The sequence below is a fragment of the Nicotiana sylvestris genome, chromosome 8 (genome assembly GCF_000393655.2).
Source record: "Nicotiana sylvestris chromosome 8, ASM39365v2, whole genome shotgun sequence".
NCBI classification, from domain to species: Eukaryota; Viridiplantae; Streptophyta; class Magnoliopsida; order Solanales; family Solanaceae; genus Nicotiana; species Nicotiana sylvestris.
Window position 1 is genome coordinate 9,748,535 of NC_091064.1, and position 16,460 is coordinate 9,764,994.

At 35.9% G+C, this 16,460-nt stretch overlaps 1 protein-coding gene across 3 annotated transcripts; it reads left to right on the forward strand.

The window, feature by feature from the left end:
* The first annotated feature begins 3,272 nt into the window (after window positions 1-3,272).
* On the forward strand, window positions 3,273-14,644 carry LOC104232031 (acyl-coenzyme A oxidase 3, peroxisomal). Of its 3 annotated transcripts, none has more exons than XM_009785127.2 (13): window positions 3,273-3,867; window positions 10,183-10,300; window positions 10,399-10,506; window positions 10,624-10,796; window positions 10,907-11,006; window positions 11,399-11,473; window positions 11,575-11,705; window positions 12,079-12,214; window positions 12,295-12,414; window positions 13,105-13,251; window positions 13,329-13,433; window positions 13,525-13,626; window positions 14,152-14,644. In XM_009785127.2, the coding sequence occupies exons 1-13, from the start codon at window positions 3,371-3,373 to the stop codon at window positions 14,398-14,400; spliced, it is 2,061 nt and encodes a 686-aa protein (XP_009783429.1). In that variant the 5' UTR covers window positions 3,273-3,370; the 3' UTR covers window positions 14,401-14,644. The 3 variants fall into 3 exon arrangements, with proteins under 3 accessions (XP_009783429.1, XP_009783430.1, XP_009783428.1); XM_009785128.2 differs by lacking the exon at window positions 3,273-3,867 and adding an exon at window positions 5,624-6,135; XM_009785126.2 differs by lacking the exon at window positions 3,273-3,867 and adding an exon at window positions 7,711-8,287.
* The last annotated feature ends 1,816 nt before the right edge of the window (window positions 14,645-16,460 follow it).

Genomic DNA, 16,460 nt, shown 5'->3' on the forward strand with positions numbered 1-16,460 from the left:
CGAATTTTCGGATGTGCTGTATATGTGCCAGTAGCACCACCACAACGTAGTAAGATGGGACCACAGAGAAGGATAGGAATATATGTTGGGTTTGAATCACCCTCTATTATTCGCTATCTTGAACCATTGACAGGAGATTTATTTACTGCTCGATTTGCAGATTGTCGGTTTGATGAAACAAATTTCCCACAATTAGGGGGAGAGAAAAAGGAAATCAAAAGAGAAATTGTGTGGAAAGTTTCATCATTATCTCACTTTGATCCCCGTACCCCTATATGTAATCAGGAGGTCCAGAAGATCATCCATTTACAGAATATAGCAAATCAAATGCCAGACGCATTTACTGATTTGAAAAGGATAACTAAGTCACATATCCCAGCAGAGAATGTGCCTATCCGAATTGATGTCCCAATGGGACCATCTACTAGCATGAGAGCTAGTGAACCTAAAGCACGCCTGAAGCGTGGTAGGCCTTTGGGTTCTAAGGATCGAAATCCTCGAAAAAGAAAATCGACAAATGATCAAAACGATACTATGAAGGGATCCCCTGAAGAGACCCAAAATCTGATTAGTTCTGAGATTCCTGAAGAAATCAATGAACCTGAAGCTCATGTGAGTGAGGAACTTTTAATAAGTTCGAACGGTGATGGGATTAATTTAAATCGATTTGAAATAGTGGTGGATAATATTTTTGCATATAATGTTGCACTTAATATTATGCAAGATAGTGAGGATCTTGAACCTCGATCTGTCGAAGAATGTCGACAAAGATCTGATTGGCCAAAATGGCAAGAGGCAATTCAATCGGAATTGAAGTCACTTGCTAAAAGAGAGGTCTTTGGACCAGTAGTCCAAACACCTGCTGGTATAAAACCAGTTGGTCATAAATGGGTTTTTGTGCGAAAAAGGAATGATAAAAATGAAGTTGAAAGATACAAAGCTCGCCTTGTTGCACAAGGATTCTCACAACGACCTGGAGTCGATTTTGATGAAACATATTCACCTGTTATGGATGCCATAACATTTCGATATCTCATCAGTTTAGCACTACATGAAAAGCTTGAAATACATCTAATGGATGTAGTTACAGCTTATCTGTACGGTTCACTTGATAATGAAATTTATATGAAAATTCCTGAAGGATTTAAAATGCCTGAAGCAAAATCTCAGGAAATGTATTCAATCAGATTACAAAGATCTTTGTACGGTTTAAAGCAATCTGGGCGCATGTGGTATAATCGCCTTAGTGAATATTTGCTGAAAGAAGGTTACATAAATGATGTTATTTGTCCATGTATTTTTATAAAGAAAATGGCATCAGAATTTGTTATACTTGTTGTTTATGTTGATGACATAAATCTTGTTGGAACTCCAGAAGAGCTCCAAAAGGCAATTGAATATCTTAAGAAAGAATTTGAGATGAAAGATCTTGGAAAGACAAAACTTTGTCTTGGTCTGCAAATTGAACATTTAGCAGACGGGATCTTTATCCATCAATCTGCCTATACAGAAAGGGTCTTAAAACGCTTTTACATGGACAAAGCGCACCCATTGAGTACACCAATGGTTGTTCGATCACTTGAAGTGAATAAGGATTTGTTCCGACCTCCAGAAGAGGACGAGGAACTCCTTGGTCCCGAAGTACCCTATCTCAGTGCAATTGGTGCACTAATGTATCTTGCTAATGCTACAAGGCCTGACATAGCATTCTCTGTTAATTTACTAGCAAGATATAGTTCTTCTCCTACACGGAGACATTGGAACGGGATTAAGCATATATTGCGATATTTAAAGGGAACTCTTGATATGGGTTTGTTTTATGCTAACAAAGATAGTGCAGACCTTGTTGGTTATGCAGATGCAGGTTATTTATCTGATCCCCATAAAGCTCGATCTCAAACCGGCTACGTATTTACATATGGAGGTACTATCATATCATGGCGCTCCACAAAGCAATCTATTGTTGCTACTTCTTCAAATCACGCTGAGATAATAGCTATTCATGAAGCAAGTAGGGAATGCGTATGGTTGAGATCAATAATTCATTTTATTCGAGAAAAATGTGGTTTGGAATGTGAGAAAAGACCCACAATTTTATACGAAGACAATGCTGCATGCATAGCCCAATTGAAGGGAGGATTTATAAAAGGAGATAGAACGAAGCACATTTCACCAAAATTATTCTACACACACGATCTTCAGAAAAATGGTGACATTGATGTGCAACAAATCCGTTCAAGTGATAATCCAGCAGATTTATTCACTAAATCTTTGCCAACTTCAACTTTTGAGAAGATGGTATACAAGATTGGAATGCGGAGACTCAAATATTTGAAACAAGGTTTTCATCAGGGGGAGTAAAATACGCGATGCACTCTTTTTCCCTTACTAAGGTTTTTTCCCATGGGGTTTTCCTTATAAGGTTTTTAATGAGGCACCTAACAATGCGTATTACTAAATATGTGTACTCTTTTTCCTTCACTAGAATTTTTTTCCCACGTGATTTTTCCTAGTGAGGTTTTAATGAGACACATGATCTTTTAATGAACATCCAAGGGGGAGTGTTATAAATATATTATATTATGGATGTTCATTTAGTACCCCGTTGTAAATAAGCTTCCTGAAGAAGCTTATCCATATGAGACTCCACCGTAAATATGTTTATCTATTTAGTACTATATTGGAAATAAGCTTCCTGAAGAAGCTTATCACTTCGGTACCCGGTTATGGATAAATATTACCCCCAGTATAAGTTTATCCATACCGGGTATAATAGGCTTATCTTTTCAGTACCCAGTTATGGATAAACATTACCCCGGTAAAAGATTATCCATACCGGGTATAATAAGCTTATCCATTCAGTACTCCATTATGGATAAATATTGCTCTCAGTAGGAGATTATCCATATCTGGTATAGCAGCAGCTTACACAGCAGCTTGTAGCAGCTTACACAGCAGCTTGTAGTAGCAGCTTACACAGCAGCTTATAGTAGCTTACACTGCAGCTTGTAGTAGCAGCTTACACAGCAGCTTGTAGTAGCAGCTTACACAGCAGCTTCCTTTCTTCTAGAGATTTCAGTTCATTATGTACATCAGTTTGAATTCGAATAATATATCAGTTTCTCTCTATACTTGCCTTTACTTTATAGTCTTTATTTTATAACAAATTTAACTTACTTAACCGACTATTGTTTTTGACCAATTTGGCCTTCTAGAAGCTCATGTTTTGCTCATGTATTAAACTTAATTTTTCTTCTAAACGTTAGATCCACTCTATCACAAGACTTTTCACACAAAAAATCTCAAAATCCTCCTTCCTTCCCCCCTCGTTTTCTCTCTGTTTTCTTGATTTCTTATTCATTTCTCAACAATGGAAAATTCCAAATTTTTATCTTCTTCAATGGAAAAAGTGAATTTCAGAACAAAAATCCTTAGCAGACACTTAAACCAAGAAAACCCAACATCCAATAATTCAATACTCCAATCTTTCCCATGTCTCAGTTACAACCCACCTGAATTTTCAGAACCATCTTCTGTTTTTGACATAAAAGAAATGAGAAAACTTATGGATGGCCATAATTTGCAAGAAAGAGACTGGCTATTTGGTCTAATGTTGCAAAGTAATCTTTTTAATCCAAAAATAAGGGGTGGCAAAGTATTTGTTCAGCCTGATTATAACCAATCTAAAGAACAACAAAGGGAAATTACTATGAGGAGAATTGGCTATCTTATGCAAAATGGTGTTTTTGAAAGGTGGCTAACTGGTAAAGGACCTGAAGATGAGTTGAGGAAATTGGCTCTATTGGATGTGGTTGGAATATTTGATCATTCTCTTGCTATCAAGATTGGTGTCCACTTTTTCCTATGGTATGTTTGTCTATTTCTTCTTATTGATAAATTCAAAAATATTACTCATCCGTTTCAATTTACGTGAACATGTTTGACTGGAATACGTATTAGATAAGTTTAAATAAATTTTTTGATTAAACATAATTAGTAAATCAGTTGATAAATATTAACTAGTAAGCTAAATATGTGTAACTAATTAGCTATCACAAGTTAAAAAAACTGTCTTTGCACTGTTAAGCTAAATATATATATATATATATATATATATATATATATATATATATATATATATATATATATATATATATGACTTTACTTTTTTCTGGATTAATTGGGTTCAATTCATAATTTGATTGTTCAACCTATTTTCTTATAAGATAAGATTGTTTTGGAATAAGAATAAGAAAAGCCTAAATATGTTAAATTGGTAGTAGGGACAATCTTGATTGGTTTGGGTGCGTTACACAACTTATTACTTAGTATTTCAGGTAAGCAAAATATTTTTCTTTTATCCATTTTGGTGGTCTGAACCCATCATACAAATCTCATTAGGAAAGGTTTTAATCAGAGTCAGAGCCAAAATTTAAAATTTATGGGTTTGAGATTTTAGTCCTTTAAATTACTGGATTGGACGTTAAGAATTTTATTAATATTCAATGAATATATAAAGATAAATATAGTTGAATAAAGCTATTAGGTTCGGTCGAACCTGAGTCTGAAGGAGGGGCGGAATTAGGGGGCGGAAGAGTTTCACCCGAAGCCCCTTCGCCAGAAAATTACTCTGTACGTATAAGGCCAAAATTTTGGTTTGTACTGCTATATTTTATTTTTTTTAATCTCCTTGATACAACCCAAAAGTCTAGCTTAGTGATTAATGGGGTTTAAAACCTTTGTAATATTGTTGTTTCAATTTCAACTGATCACTAATTTTTTTAATTTTTTTTTAACCCCTAGCGGAAATCCTCCACTGGTATGAAACTCTAGCTCCACGCCCTGGTCTTACTGCCTCCTTATTTAAGAGGTTTTTTGGTAGTAGGTAAACAGAATATCATTCCCATTTTTGGTTGATTCATTCAATGGTAAGATAAATTGATAAAAACAATCTTGAAAAATATAGAATAAAGAAAGATAGATATTACAGCAAATCCTCATCAGATTACACATATACGAATAAAAGACAGAAACTGTCAGTAATGTTCAATGGGCACATCACATGGGAGAAATGATAATTTCTTGTTAAAGCCCTTTACAATCTTAAAAATAATTTGACATTTACACTCATAAAACAAAATATTTTCCCTTAAAAAAAAAGTAGATACGTCCAATATAGGTTGCCAAATTAAACAACTCACTCCATTGCATTGTTTAGTACTCCCTTTGTCTCATTTTATGTTCGGATTTCGAGAGTCAACAAGTTATTCTCTGACCGTTATTTTTTTATATTTTTTAAATATTTAAATATTTGGTTATTGTGACCTATAGTGCTTTTTATATAGTTTTTAAATTTGTAATTTTTTTTTAAAAAAAAATATAAAGATTTCATGGTCAAATACACGGTTAAAATTAAAAAGTTTAATTCTCGTAAAATGAAAAGTGTCAAATAAAGTGGGACACAAAGGGGAAAAAGAGTTAGAAAGATAAACACCTTTTAGAACTTGTAATATTAGCTTCAAGTACAAATATACTATAGTATTGTACGAATCAAATATTAATTGCACTTCCTTAAAAATTCTCTTTTTCATCTCAGTTTTCTTGATTTCCTATACAATTAATCAAATCTCTCAACAAAATGGAAAATTCCCATTTTTCATCTTCTTCAATGGAGAGAGTGAACTTTAGAACAAAAGTCATTAGCAAACACCTAAACCAAGAAAATCCAACATTCAATTATTCATTACTCCAATCTTTCCCATGTCTCAGTTACAATCCACCTGAATTTTCAGAGCCATTTTCTGTTTTTGACATAAAAGAAATGAGAAAACTTTTAGATGGTTATAATTTGCAAGAAAGGGACTGGCTTTTTGGTCTAATGTTGCAAAGTAATCTTTTTAACACAAAAGTAAGGGGTGGCAAAGTATTTGTTTGCCCTGACTATGACCAATCTAAAGAACAACAAAGGGAAATTACTATGAGGAGAATTGGCTATCTTATGCAAAATGGTGTTTTTGAAAGGTGGCTAACTGGTAAAGGACCTGAAGATGAGTTGAGGAAATTTGATTTCGTAGATGTTGTTGGCATCTTTGATCATTCTCTTAAAATCAAGCTCGGCGTCCATTTTTTCTTATGGTATGTTTATTCCCTAAGGGGTCGTTTGGTATGTAGGATAATGGATAATAATCTTTGGGTGAATTTTTAATTTAGGATTAAAAAATTAATTTCACAATTGGGTATTATTCTATCCCACATTGAGATAATAATCTCGGGATTAATTAATCCCGAGATAGACACTAAAATAATAAAGATGCCCTTCTTCAGGGCTCTTCACCCAAAGTATTTTAAACAATCGATGGTTAAAATTGGAAATAAAAGTTTATCTCAACTTATCTAATATACACCAAAGTCCAAACACATATTTATATCATATCCTGTGTATCCCATTTTTAGTCTAATGAACCAAACATCTTCCAATAGAAATATATTTACTAAATAATTCCGTCATTATTTGATCCCCGTATTGTAATCCTATCATTATAATCCCGTGATAACTTGTTCCCCTACCAAACAACCCTGAAAGACAAGTTAGTAGCTTTCCAATACTCCAAATTGTACTTCTTTAAGGGGCCGTTTGGTTCAAGGGATTAAGTAGGTTGTAAGAATATTTTTGTCTAAACTATTTATCATTTGAAAAACACTATACTTTTTTTTTGTTAAATAATTTTTTATTTATTACCAAGTAATTTTTGTACAGCTCAAAACAAAACAAAAAAACAACACTAAAGCTGGGCATCATCTCTAGCACTACTGCACCCCTTAAACAACAACAATATCATAAAGCATTTACTAGGCTAACTAAGGGTAGAAATTTAAGCTTTCCAACTTTTTAGCCAATCGAGCCCACATAGAACCTCTGCGGAATATCTCTTGAACAATTTGTCTGATAACTTGCTTCTCTTGCCTTTGCTTATTCTGAAATATCCTCATGTTTCGCTCTTGCCATATATGATATACACATCCAGCTATCGTCATTCTGAATAACTCTGCTCTAGCACTCCTACCCCTCTCATTTACCTCCATCCATGCCATTTCATGCTGCCAGTTCATAGCCTTTCTTGTCAAACCTTGCCATTGTAATAGTCTGTTCCATATTCCACTTGAGTACACACAGCTGAAAAATAAATGGTCAATAATCTCATTAGCAATATTACACAGAGGACACAGCAGTATATCAGTCACACCCCAGCTAGTCAGCCTGTCCCTTGTGCTTAGCCTCCTATGAGCTGCCAGGTTAAGTATAAAAATCCATCTCGGTGCACCATAGTTATTACAAATCAACTTTCTCCATGGAACCTGGCAGCTCATAGCCTCCTGTGAGCTGCCAGGAGGTTTCGCTCTTGCCATATATGATATACTTATTAAAACGCTAAGGATATATTTGAAATATAAAGTGATAAATCATTGCTTATTTTCTACCACGTCAAATCTAAATTCAAATTGCCAAAATGACTAATAGGACTCGAGACATTACCAAAAAAAAAAAAATTACTCCCACATTGTGATTTTATTAAATGAATAAATACATATTATCAAATTAAATTGACTTTATGACCAATTAGACAAACATTTAGACCCCACACTACCATACTCATAATTAAACCTTATATTATTCTAACTCAAGATCCACTCTTTCCTCACAAAACTTCCCTTCAAATTCAATTATACAGTTTGCAAATTCCTCCTTTTCATCTCACTTTCTTGATTTCTTAACGATGAAAAATTCCCATTTTTCTTCATCATCACCTTATTCTTCTTCAATGGAAAAAGCGAATTTCAGAACAAAAGTCCTTAGCAGACACCTAAATCAAGAAAATCCAACACCCATAAATTCAATACTCCAATCTTTCCCATGTCTCAGTTACATCCCACCTGAATTTTCAGGACCATCTTCTGTTTTTGACACAAAAGAAATGAGAAAACTTTTAGATGATCATAATTTAGAGGACAAAGACTGGCTTTTTGGTTTAATGTTAAAAAACAATCTTTTTAATCCAAAAATAAGGGGTGGCAAAGTTTTTGTTTGCCCTGACTATAACCAGTCTAAAGAACAGCAAAGGGAAATTACTATGAGGAGAATTGAGTATCTTCTTGAACATGGTGTTTTTAAAGGTTGGCTCACTGGTAATGGACCGGAAGATGAGTTGAGGAAACTTGCTTTTACTGATGTTGTTAGCATCTTTGATCATTCTCTTTCTGTCAAAATCGGCGTCCATTTTTTCTTATGGTATGTTTTTTTAAGCACAATTGGATGATCACAACTTAGTTTATGATTGCAAACTAAGGACCATGTTCAATCTTATAGTAAATCTTTTCTGAAGTTGTACTTGTCATGAGCTGTAACAAGTAGTGGCAGAGTTAAGATTTTCACTAAGGGATGTCAAAATATAAAGAAGTAAAACCGCGAAGAAGCCGAGGAGAGAAGTATATATACGTAAAAATATTTCTTTTACCTAGCTACGCAATGTAATTTTCCGACGAATACATGTGGCTCCGCCACTCGTAACAAGGCACGAAAGCCATTTTGCTAATGTGAGTTATTGGCATTCTTCAATTATTAGCCGTCACCGCTACTCGGTAGCCCTTATATTCGCTCTTGTTGATCAGCTTTTTCTCATCACTAACCATGTGAACATCCGAATCAACGATCCAATACGTCCATAATCGACTAATATGTCACTTACACTTGCTAGTGATAGTGCCTTTTCTGGTTCAGCAGAATGAGACGCGCAATCTTTGGGCATACTGTCCTTTCCCTCCCACAATTTTAACACTTATCCCTTTGCGGACCGATCAAACATTGGTTTGCCTGCTTGTTGGCTCACTGGCTTCTTTGATATCGACTCTTGTGATATCGCCTGGTTGTGAGGTTCTCTCCTCATTCCTTTTTCAATAGCTTCCCTTGTTGATTGATTTACCAATTTTGTCTTGAATTTTATGGTTTTGCCTTTTACTGAAGAGCACCTTCTCGTCATCTGGGCTTGATAATGGCTTCTCCAAGTCTCTTCATTTGATAGATTTTTCAATCCAGATAAAGATTGTTCTGTAACCAACCAGCTTGTGGCTATGACTGTGCCTTTATGCTCTGGCCTCAAACCATGAATGATAATTCTCTTTATCCTTGTCTCTGTGATAGCACTGTCTGGATCCAGTTTTGGTATATCATCACATAAAAGATTTAACGTTTGAGTAATGTTGGACTAATTGTCATATACCGTTGCGAGATTGACAAAAGCTCATTTTTCAAACCTTCGTAATTTCACATCGTTTTTCTTCATAAAACCACTGCAAGCTTGTCCTAAGTTTCTTATCCACTGCAATAATCCATCTTCAACCATTATAGCGAGCGCATACATAGCTTTTCCGTCTTAACTCTCACTCCCCCCCCCCTTCTCTCTCTCACTTTCATTCTTTCTTACACTCTTTTGTTCCACTCTTTGTTGCACACTTGCAACTGAAATGACCACCTCTATTTATAGGTGGTCATGGGAGGATCTAGTGGAGGTATTGTTGTGGAATTACACCTTCCACTCAGTTTTAGAGTACTTATAGGCGTCTCATTCTAGAGTTCTTCTTTCAATTCTATACAATTCATTGAATATTTTAGATTCTCCTTTGAAATATATTAAATATTAAGTTGGCGGTGTCCTTTTAACATGTTTGTCTAGTGTGTCACGATCTATTCGCAATTTTATGTTTCCCTTTTCCGACTTTTAATTTACACTACATTGGTTGTCCCTATGTTTTTCCAAATTAGTTGAGACAGCTACATGAATCCTCTCTATCTATTTAAGAGAATTTATCATAATTGGACTATTTTCTCGGCCATCAACCTACAGCGAAAAGGTAAATGTGGAAAAAGATAAGAACCACCTAACTACACCTTGAATCTCTGATGAAGACAATCTTGTTGGTTACTTATCTAAAAGTCGTCATGGTTGGACTCTTTTTGTATTGCTCGTCAACCTACTGCAAGAAAAAGACAATTTTGGAATAAGAATAAGAAAAAAAATAAATAGGTTAAATTTCTTGTGGAGCAAGTCTTGATTTGTTCGTTGGGCTGCATAACTTAGAATTCCAGGTAAGCAGAATATCATTGAGTTTTTTGGTTGATTGATTCAGGGGCGGTGCAATCAAGTTTTTTGGTACCCAACGACATCATGATAAGTGGTTGAGGGACACAGAGAATTATGTGGTTAAGGGTTGCTTTGCTATGACAGAGTTGGGACATGGAAGTAATGTAGGTGAAGGTTCTTTAATTGTATACGACTTTATTCAGTAAATGATTGTTCATTGTTTCTGCAGTTCTAACTGAATTCCTTTGCAATTACTGTTCAGGTTCGAGGTATTGAAACAGTCACAACCTATGATTCAAGCACCAGAGAGTTTGTCATAAACACTCCGTGTGAATCAGCTCAGAAGTATTGGATTGGCGGTGCAGCTAATGTAACTACACTACCCTCTTCTCACAAGCCGTTCGGCGTGTTTATTTGAGTGGTGTTTTTAGTTTGTCTAATTGTTAATTATTCTAAATTGACACCATTTCTCTTGACCGTATTGTAGCATGCAACACATACAGTAGTTTTCTCTCAGCTCCACATTGACGGGAAAAATCAAGGTGTCCATGCTTTTATTGCCCAGATCAGAGATGAAAATGGCAACATTTGTCCAAACATCCGTATAGCTGATTGTGGTCACAAGATTGGCTTGAATGGGGTTGACAATGGTAGAATCTGGTAAAGATGAGCTCTACTTGAACTTAGCTTTAAGTGTAGTCTGCATTAAAAGTTTATGGATTCATTTTGGCGGTTAGGAGCTAAGCTCTTTGTGAAATTGCATTTTCCAGGTTTGACAATGTCCGGGTACCCAGAGAAAATTTGTTAAATTCAGTGGCGGATGTTTCTCCAAACGGGAAATATCTTACTGCTATTAAGGACCCTGACCAGGTAAACTTAATTCATTCCTAACCTCTTTTGTCGTTCTAATCATAATATGGATATCTTTATCTTTTAGTGATTCTTTATGATCTATAGTAGGAAAAGGTTACGGTCTTGACAGCTCGCCAAGAAACTTTGATGAGAAGGATAATGCATCAATTTGTAATCTGAGACTCAAATACTAAACTTGTCGGAGCTTTAAGCTCCTCTTGCCTTTTCCGTCATCAGTGTTATTTTTTTTGAATTGGTAACTATTGTATATATAATAAAAATCAGTACATAGGTTGCACTGAAAACCAAATTTACATAGAGAGCCGTCATCAGTGTTATATTATTTGAATTTTGGGATGTTTTGGAAAACTGTTCGGTAGCTAACCAACTTTTAACAATTTTGTTCTCAGCGATTTGCAGCATTTATGGCCCCTTTGACATCTGGTCGTGTGACAATCGCAGTTAGTGCAACTTACTCAGCAAAGGTATGACAAGAAACAATTTTTTCTGCTCAAATATTTTGTTTGGTAACGCTACCCAAAAAAATATTTTTGTTGTGTCTTATCTTCTTGTCCTGCTTGGTCAGATTGGTTTGGCGACTGCATTAAGATACTCGCTGACAAGGAGAGCATTTTCAGTTACTCCTAATGGACCAGAAGTTCTTATACTCGATTATCCAAGTCATCAACGACGACTTCTTCCTCTTCTTGCAAAAACGTAAATGCTCACCGAATTGCACTGATTTCCTATTCTACCATGCATTACTCTTTTCATGTTCATGAAAAGTCAAAAGACATGCATTCGTACTATTGTTCTTTTGTTTATGGTTTTCCCCCGTTGTTTTATTTCTTTCAACATGAGATACATCGAAAAAGTAACCCGAAACTATTTGTTATTTTCTCTTTTAAACTGAACTATCATTATTAACCTTTTTAATGTCCATATATTTTCGCTCCGCAGGTAACTTTCAGGTTATAAGTTGTATGCAAATTCTTCTATGTCTGCTAGTTGACACTTGTTTTATAATGAGCCTTATCATAATGTGGTCCGCATTTACTAAGTTTGTTAACCCAACTTTGTCTCTTTGCAGATATGCTATGAGCTTTGCTTCTAACTACTTGAAAAAGATTTACGTCAAGAGGACACCTGAGATGAACAAAGTTATTCATGTTATTTCAAGTGCATTCAAAGCTACAGCAAGTTGGCATAACATGCGAACTCTTCAGGTAGTATGCACAAGAAAACTTGGATTATTACCGATTTAACTTTTTTCCCGACTCAAAAAATTCTTTATATGTTGAATCAGGAATGTCGTGAAGCTTGTGGAGGCCAAGGGTTGAAGACTGAAAATCGGGTTGGCCAGCTGAAAGGTGAATTTGATGTGCAGTCTACTTTTGAGGGTGACAACAATGTTCTTATGCAACAGGTATGGTTAAATGCTACTATTTGTTTTAAAAAAGTATTTTACATGTGTAGTCTCTTCTGAGTCAGATAAAATACAATTGGTAACGTTTTGCTAGCACGAATCTTCTTTAACACACTCGTGTGCACATATGGTTCTTGACTTTAAAAGTTGATAAGATCATAGATACATATGCGTCGCACGACCGAAGAACGCCCAACAAAAAGCTGCACACTACTCCATGCGAAATATTCATCTTTATACGAGCTTTTTGATTGTAGTCGTCACCAACAGCCATCAGCTCTCGGCTTGTTGGTAAAGTGAGAGCTTCAAGCCCCTCCACAAGTGCCGCCCGGCGAAGGGGAGATGGGGAAAGCTGCAGGCCCAAAACCTTCTACCCTTCTTTCTCAATGGGAGTGCCCGATGCACCTCATCTTCTCATTTCGTTGTTGCTCATTCCCGTTAGGCCAAAGTGTTTGGCCTTTCCTTCTCTTCGGCATTAGGTGCAAGGAGAAATTTCAGTAGTTTTCTTATCTCGTTGCAATAGAAGGTTATATCATTAATTGGTTTAGCTCAATAATTCTGCACCTACTCTTCACATTAATTAATGGATCTTGAGGGTGCATAAGGATATGTCGTCAAAATGTGGTTATTATTGATCTTTACACAGCCACTGGGTAACTTTGCTGTTCAATGGGAAACTTATAATGGCAGGTTAGCAAGGCACTTCTTGGGGAATATGTGACAGCCAAAAGGAGTAAGAAGCCGTTCAAAGGATTGGGATTAGAACACATGAACAACTCTCGTCCCGTCGTACCTTCACAACTCAAAAGTTCCGCAATGAGGCAATCCCAATTCCAGGTAACGAAGCTTTTGTTTCTTTTTCATTTTAGATGAATCATTTAGCAGGTCAGTAGTGTTGATTGCCTTTTTTCCAGAACGACATATTCTGCCTACGAGAACGAGACCTGTTGGAACGTTTTGCTGCTGAAGTTTCATTATGCCAGTCACAGGGGAAAAGCAAAGAATATGCATTTACTTTGGTAAGCCTACTCTTTCTTTTATTCTTCTCTTAATTCAATTTGTATTGGGTGCTTGCACATAATAAATCGATTTATTTTTTCCCCTTCACAGAATTATCAGCTCGCTGAAGACCTTGGGAGAGCCTTCTCAGACCGAGCAGTTCTGCATACTTTCCTCGAGGCAGAGGCAACCGTCACGTCTGGCCCACTTAAGGTACTGATAAATGTGTTTTAGTTCATCTTTATAACAACACCAAAACAATATTCTATGTGGATGTGGACAACGGTATAGTCCTTAGACATAGGATTAGTAGACTTAGTCATGAAATGTCTTGCTTCCCGTGGAAATAATTATGGTGTTGCTTTGAGCGCATAAACTAATATCCTCTCCGTCCCAATTTATCTGGCACTGTTTAACTGAGCACGGAACTTAAGAAAGAAAGGAAGACTCTTGAAACTTGTAGTCTAAAACAAGCCTCAGACATTTGTGTGTTTATAAATCAAATGGGAATCTTAAAGTTAAGTTGTATCTAAATATAGAAGATGACATTTTTTTTGGGAATGACTTAAAAGAAAAGTGTAACACATAAATTGGGGCAAAGGGAGTATCAATTATGAGATTTGAGTTTTCAAATGTAGTGCAAATATCAAATTTGTCAGGGCTTTTTTGAAGTTTGAGCAACAGTGGTTGGCAAAACTTGAAAAATGTGTTGTGCGCGACTGTGGTTTTCTCTTGCAGGATATTTTGGGGCTTGTGAGATCGATGTATGTTTTGGTCACCCTAGAGGAGGATGTTGCATTCCTCCGATACGGATACTTGTCAACGGACAATGCTGCTGTGGTGAGAAAAGAAGTTGCAAATCTCTGCAGTGAACTAAGGCCACATGCACTTTCCTTGGTCAGTTCTTTCGGCATACCCGATGCTTTCTTGGGCCCTATAGCTTTCAATTGGGTTGAAGTCAATGTTTGGTCTTCTGAACAAAACTAGCTCGCTAGTCGTACAAGGAGTAAAAGAGGTCGCAACCATGGTCTTTTCTTGCAACTAATGTGCTTGCCATGAATAACAAAAGGTTCTTTATTTTGCATTGTCTTTTAAAGAATAAGTATATTTGAACTTTTCTGTTGCATCATTAAAGGATAGATCCTTTTTTTTTATTCGTCAAGGGATGGATACTTTTACTCATAAACAAAGTGTTGTTTGATCCTCTGGTATGTTACAGATGATCTCTCTATCTCTCTGTATGTGTGTGTGCGCGCTATTTTTGTTTTCAGTCAAAGGACGGATACTTTTGCTCATTAAACAAAGTGTTGTTTAATGAGTGCATTAAGTCGAGGGCAGGACGAAGTGTATATAAGTAAAATATTACGTTTTAGAGATATATAACACATATTGAACACCCTTCGTCGGGGATTTTTTTTACTTCTTTCAAATTTGAACACCCTTAGGGAGATTCCTAGTTTCGTGATTTGCCGAGGCTCTACCGGTTTGTTTAATGAGTACATTAAGCTGAGGGTCTACCGAAAATAGCCTCTTTACCTGCATAAAGTAGGGGTAAGATGGCGTATGTGCTACCCTCGCCAGACCTTTATTGTGGGATTACACTGGGTTTGTTGTATTTGCCTTGTTAAGTGATGTGTATATCTGCAGAATGAACTCAAAGGGAATTGAGTAGGATGCTGCACTTGGAAAATTCTAATTTTGGTGCTCCTTTTTCTGTGTTATAAGAAAATTTTGGTAGGTATTTGGGGATTAATTCGTAAAAATTGCACGGGCCGTCCTATTTGGTCGTCCCCATTTAACCTATACCCAGTTTTTAAAAAAGTTTTAACTTGTACCCAGTTTTTAAACAATTTCAGCCCCTTTCTCCTCCTCCTTCTCCTCTTTCGTTTTCTTCTTCTTCTATTAACAACTGAAAGACACTATGATTAATTCTTTAATATACCACCATTCCATATGTTTGACCAATTAGGCTCATGTTAGTCTCTGTCTTCAGCTAAATCCACCGACTTCCAGTATTGCAGTAAGTTAATTCTTCTGTTACCTTAATTATTGCTAGATTAATTTTTATTTCTGAATGCAGAGTTTTGGGAAAGTTAGTATGCGGATATCTATTAATTTGTAGTTCGTAGTTCAATTGTATTTCAACTGATGAGGTTTATGTAATTACGGTATCAATCTGTTACTGCTTATTTTTCTTCCCTTCCATATGTTTAACCAACTGAAAGGCACTATGAGCCCAACGATTTTCATCATTATGAACCAGGGGAGCATTACACACATGGCGTAAATAGGCTAAAACTTCGCTAGTTACAAAACAAAAACTTCAACTCTAGAGCTGAAATTCGCCAGTTATAAAACAAAAACTTCAGCTCTACCAGTTACAAAACAAAAACTTCGCCAGTTACAAAAACAAAAACTTCAGTCCCGTCTACTAGAATGCTGAAGTTTTGTGTGATTGCCTTTACTACTTCAGCCCCGTATACTGAAGTTACGCAAAAAAGTGGGTACACTTGTAAATTTTTTTGCAAAATGGGCACAAGTTAAAACGTGATCCAAAAAGCGGACATAGATCCAAATGCCCCATTAATTCTGGTGGTTGGGTTGTTATTGTATTGTTTTAAGTGTTTTGGGTTGCTTTGGGCTGCCAGATGAGGTGGACCGGGGTGGAGCTATGATATCCTATGGCTTTTGCTTAGATTTAGTATTTTGTATTAGAAAATTTATTTAATAATGTATTATTTAATTATAAATCTAGGGTTCAAATTCAAGACCTCTGGTTAAGAATGAAGGAGTACTTATTGCTACTGCACAATTTTTGTTGGTAGTGTACCATATGGAAATACGGATTTAAGTTAAATGAGAATTAAAACATGATTGTCATTGAAAAATTATAAATAACCCATCAGATATTTGAAAATTACTTGTTATTAACTAGTGGGTGATCCAGTAAAATGCAACACAGATGGTGCGTCAAGTTGAAATCCAGGGCCATGTAGTACCGCGCTTGCCGCTTGGGATTAGGGGTGTACAAAAAAAACCGACAAATC

Excerpts from the sequence above, each read along its gene's own strand:
- LOC104232031 (XM_009785126.2), top strand. The coding sequence starts at position 7,776 with ATGAAAAATTCCCATTTTTCTTCATCATCACCTTATTCTTCTTCAATG. Across the intron at positions 10,301-10,398 it reads AGTTGGGACATGGAAGTAAT|GTTCGAGGTATTGAAACAGT; the intron begins GTAGGTGAAGGT and ends ATTACTGTTCAG. Across the intron at positions 12,415-13,104 it reads ACAATGTTCTTATGCAACAG|GTTAGCAAGGCACTTCTTGG; the intron begins GTATGGTTAAAT and ends TTATAATGGCAG.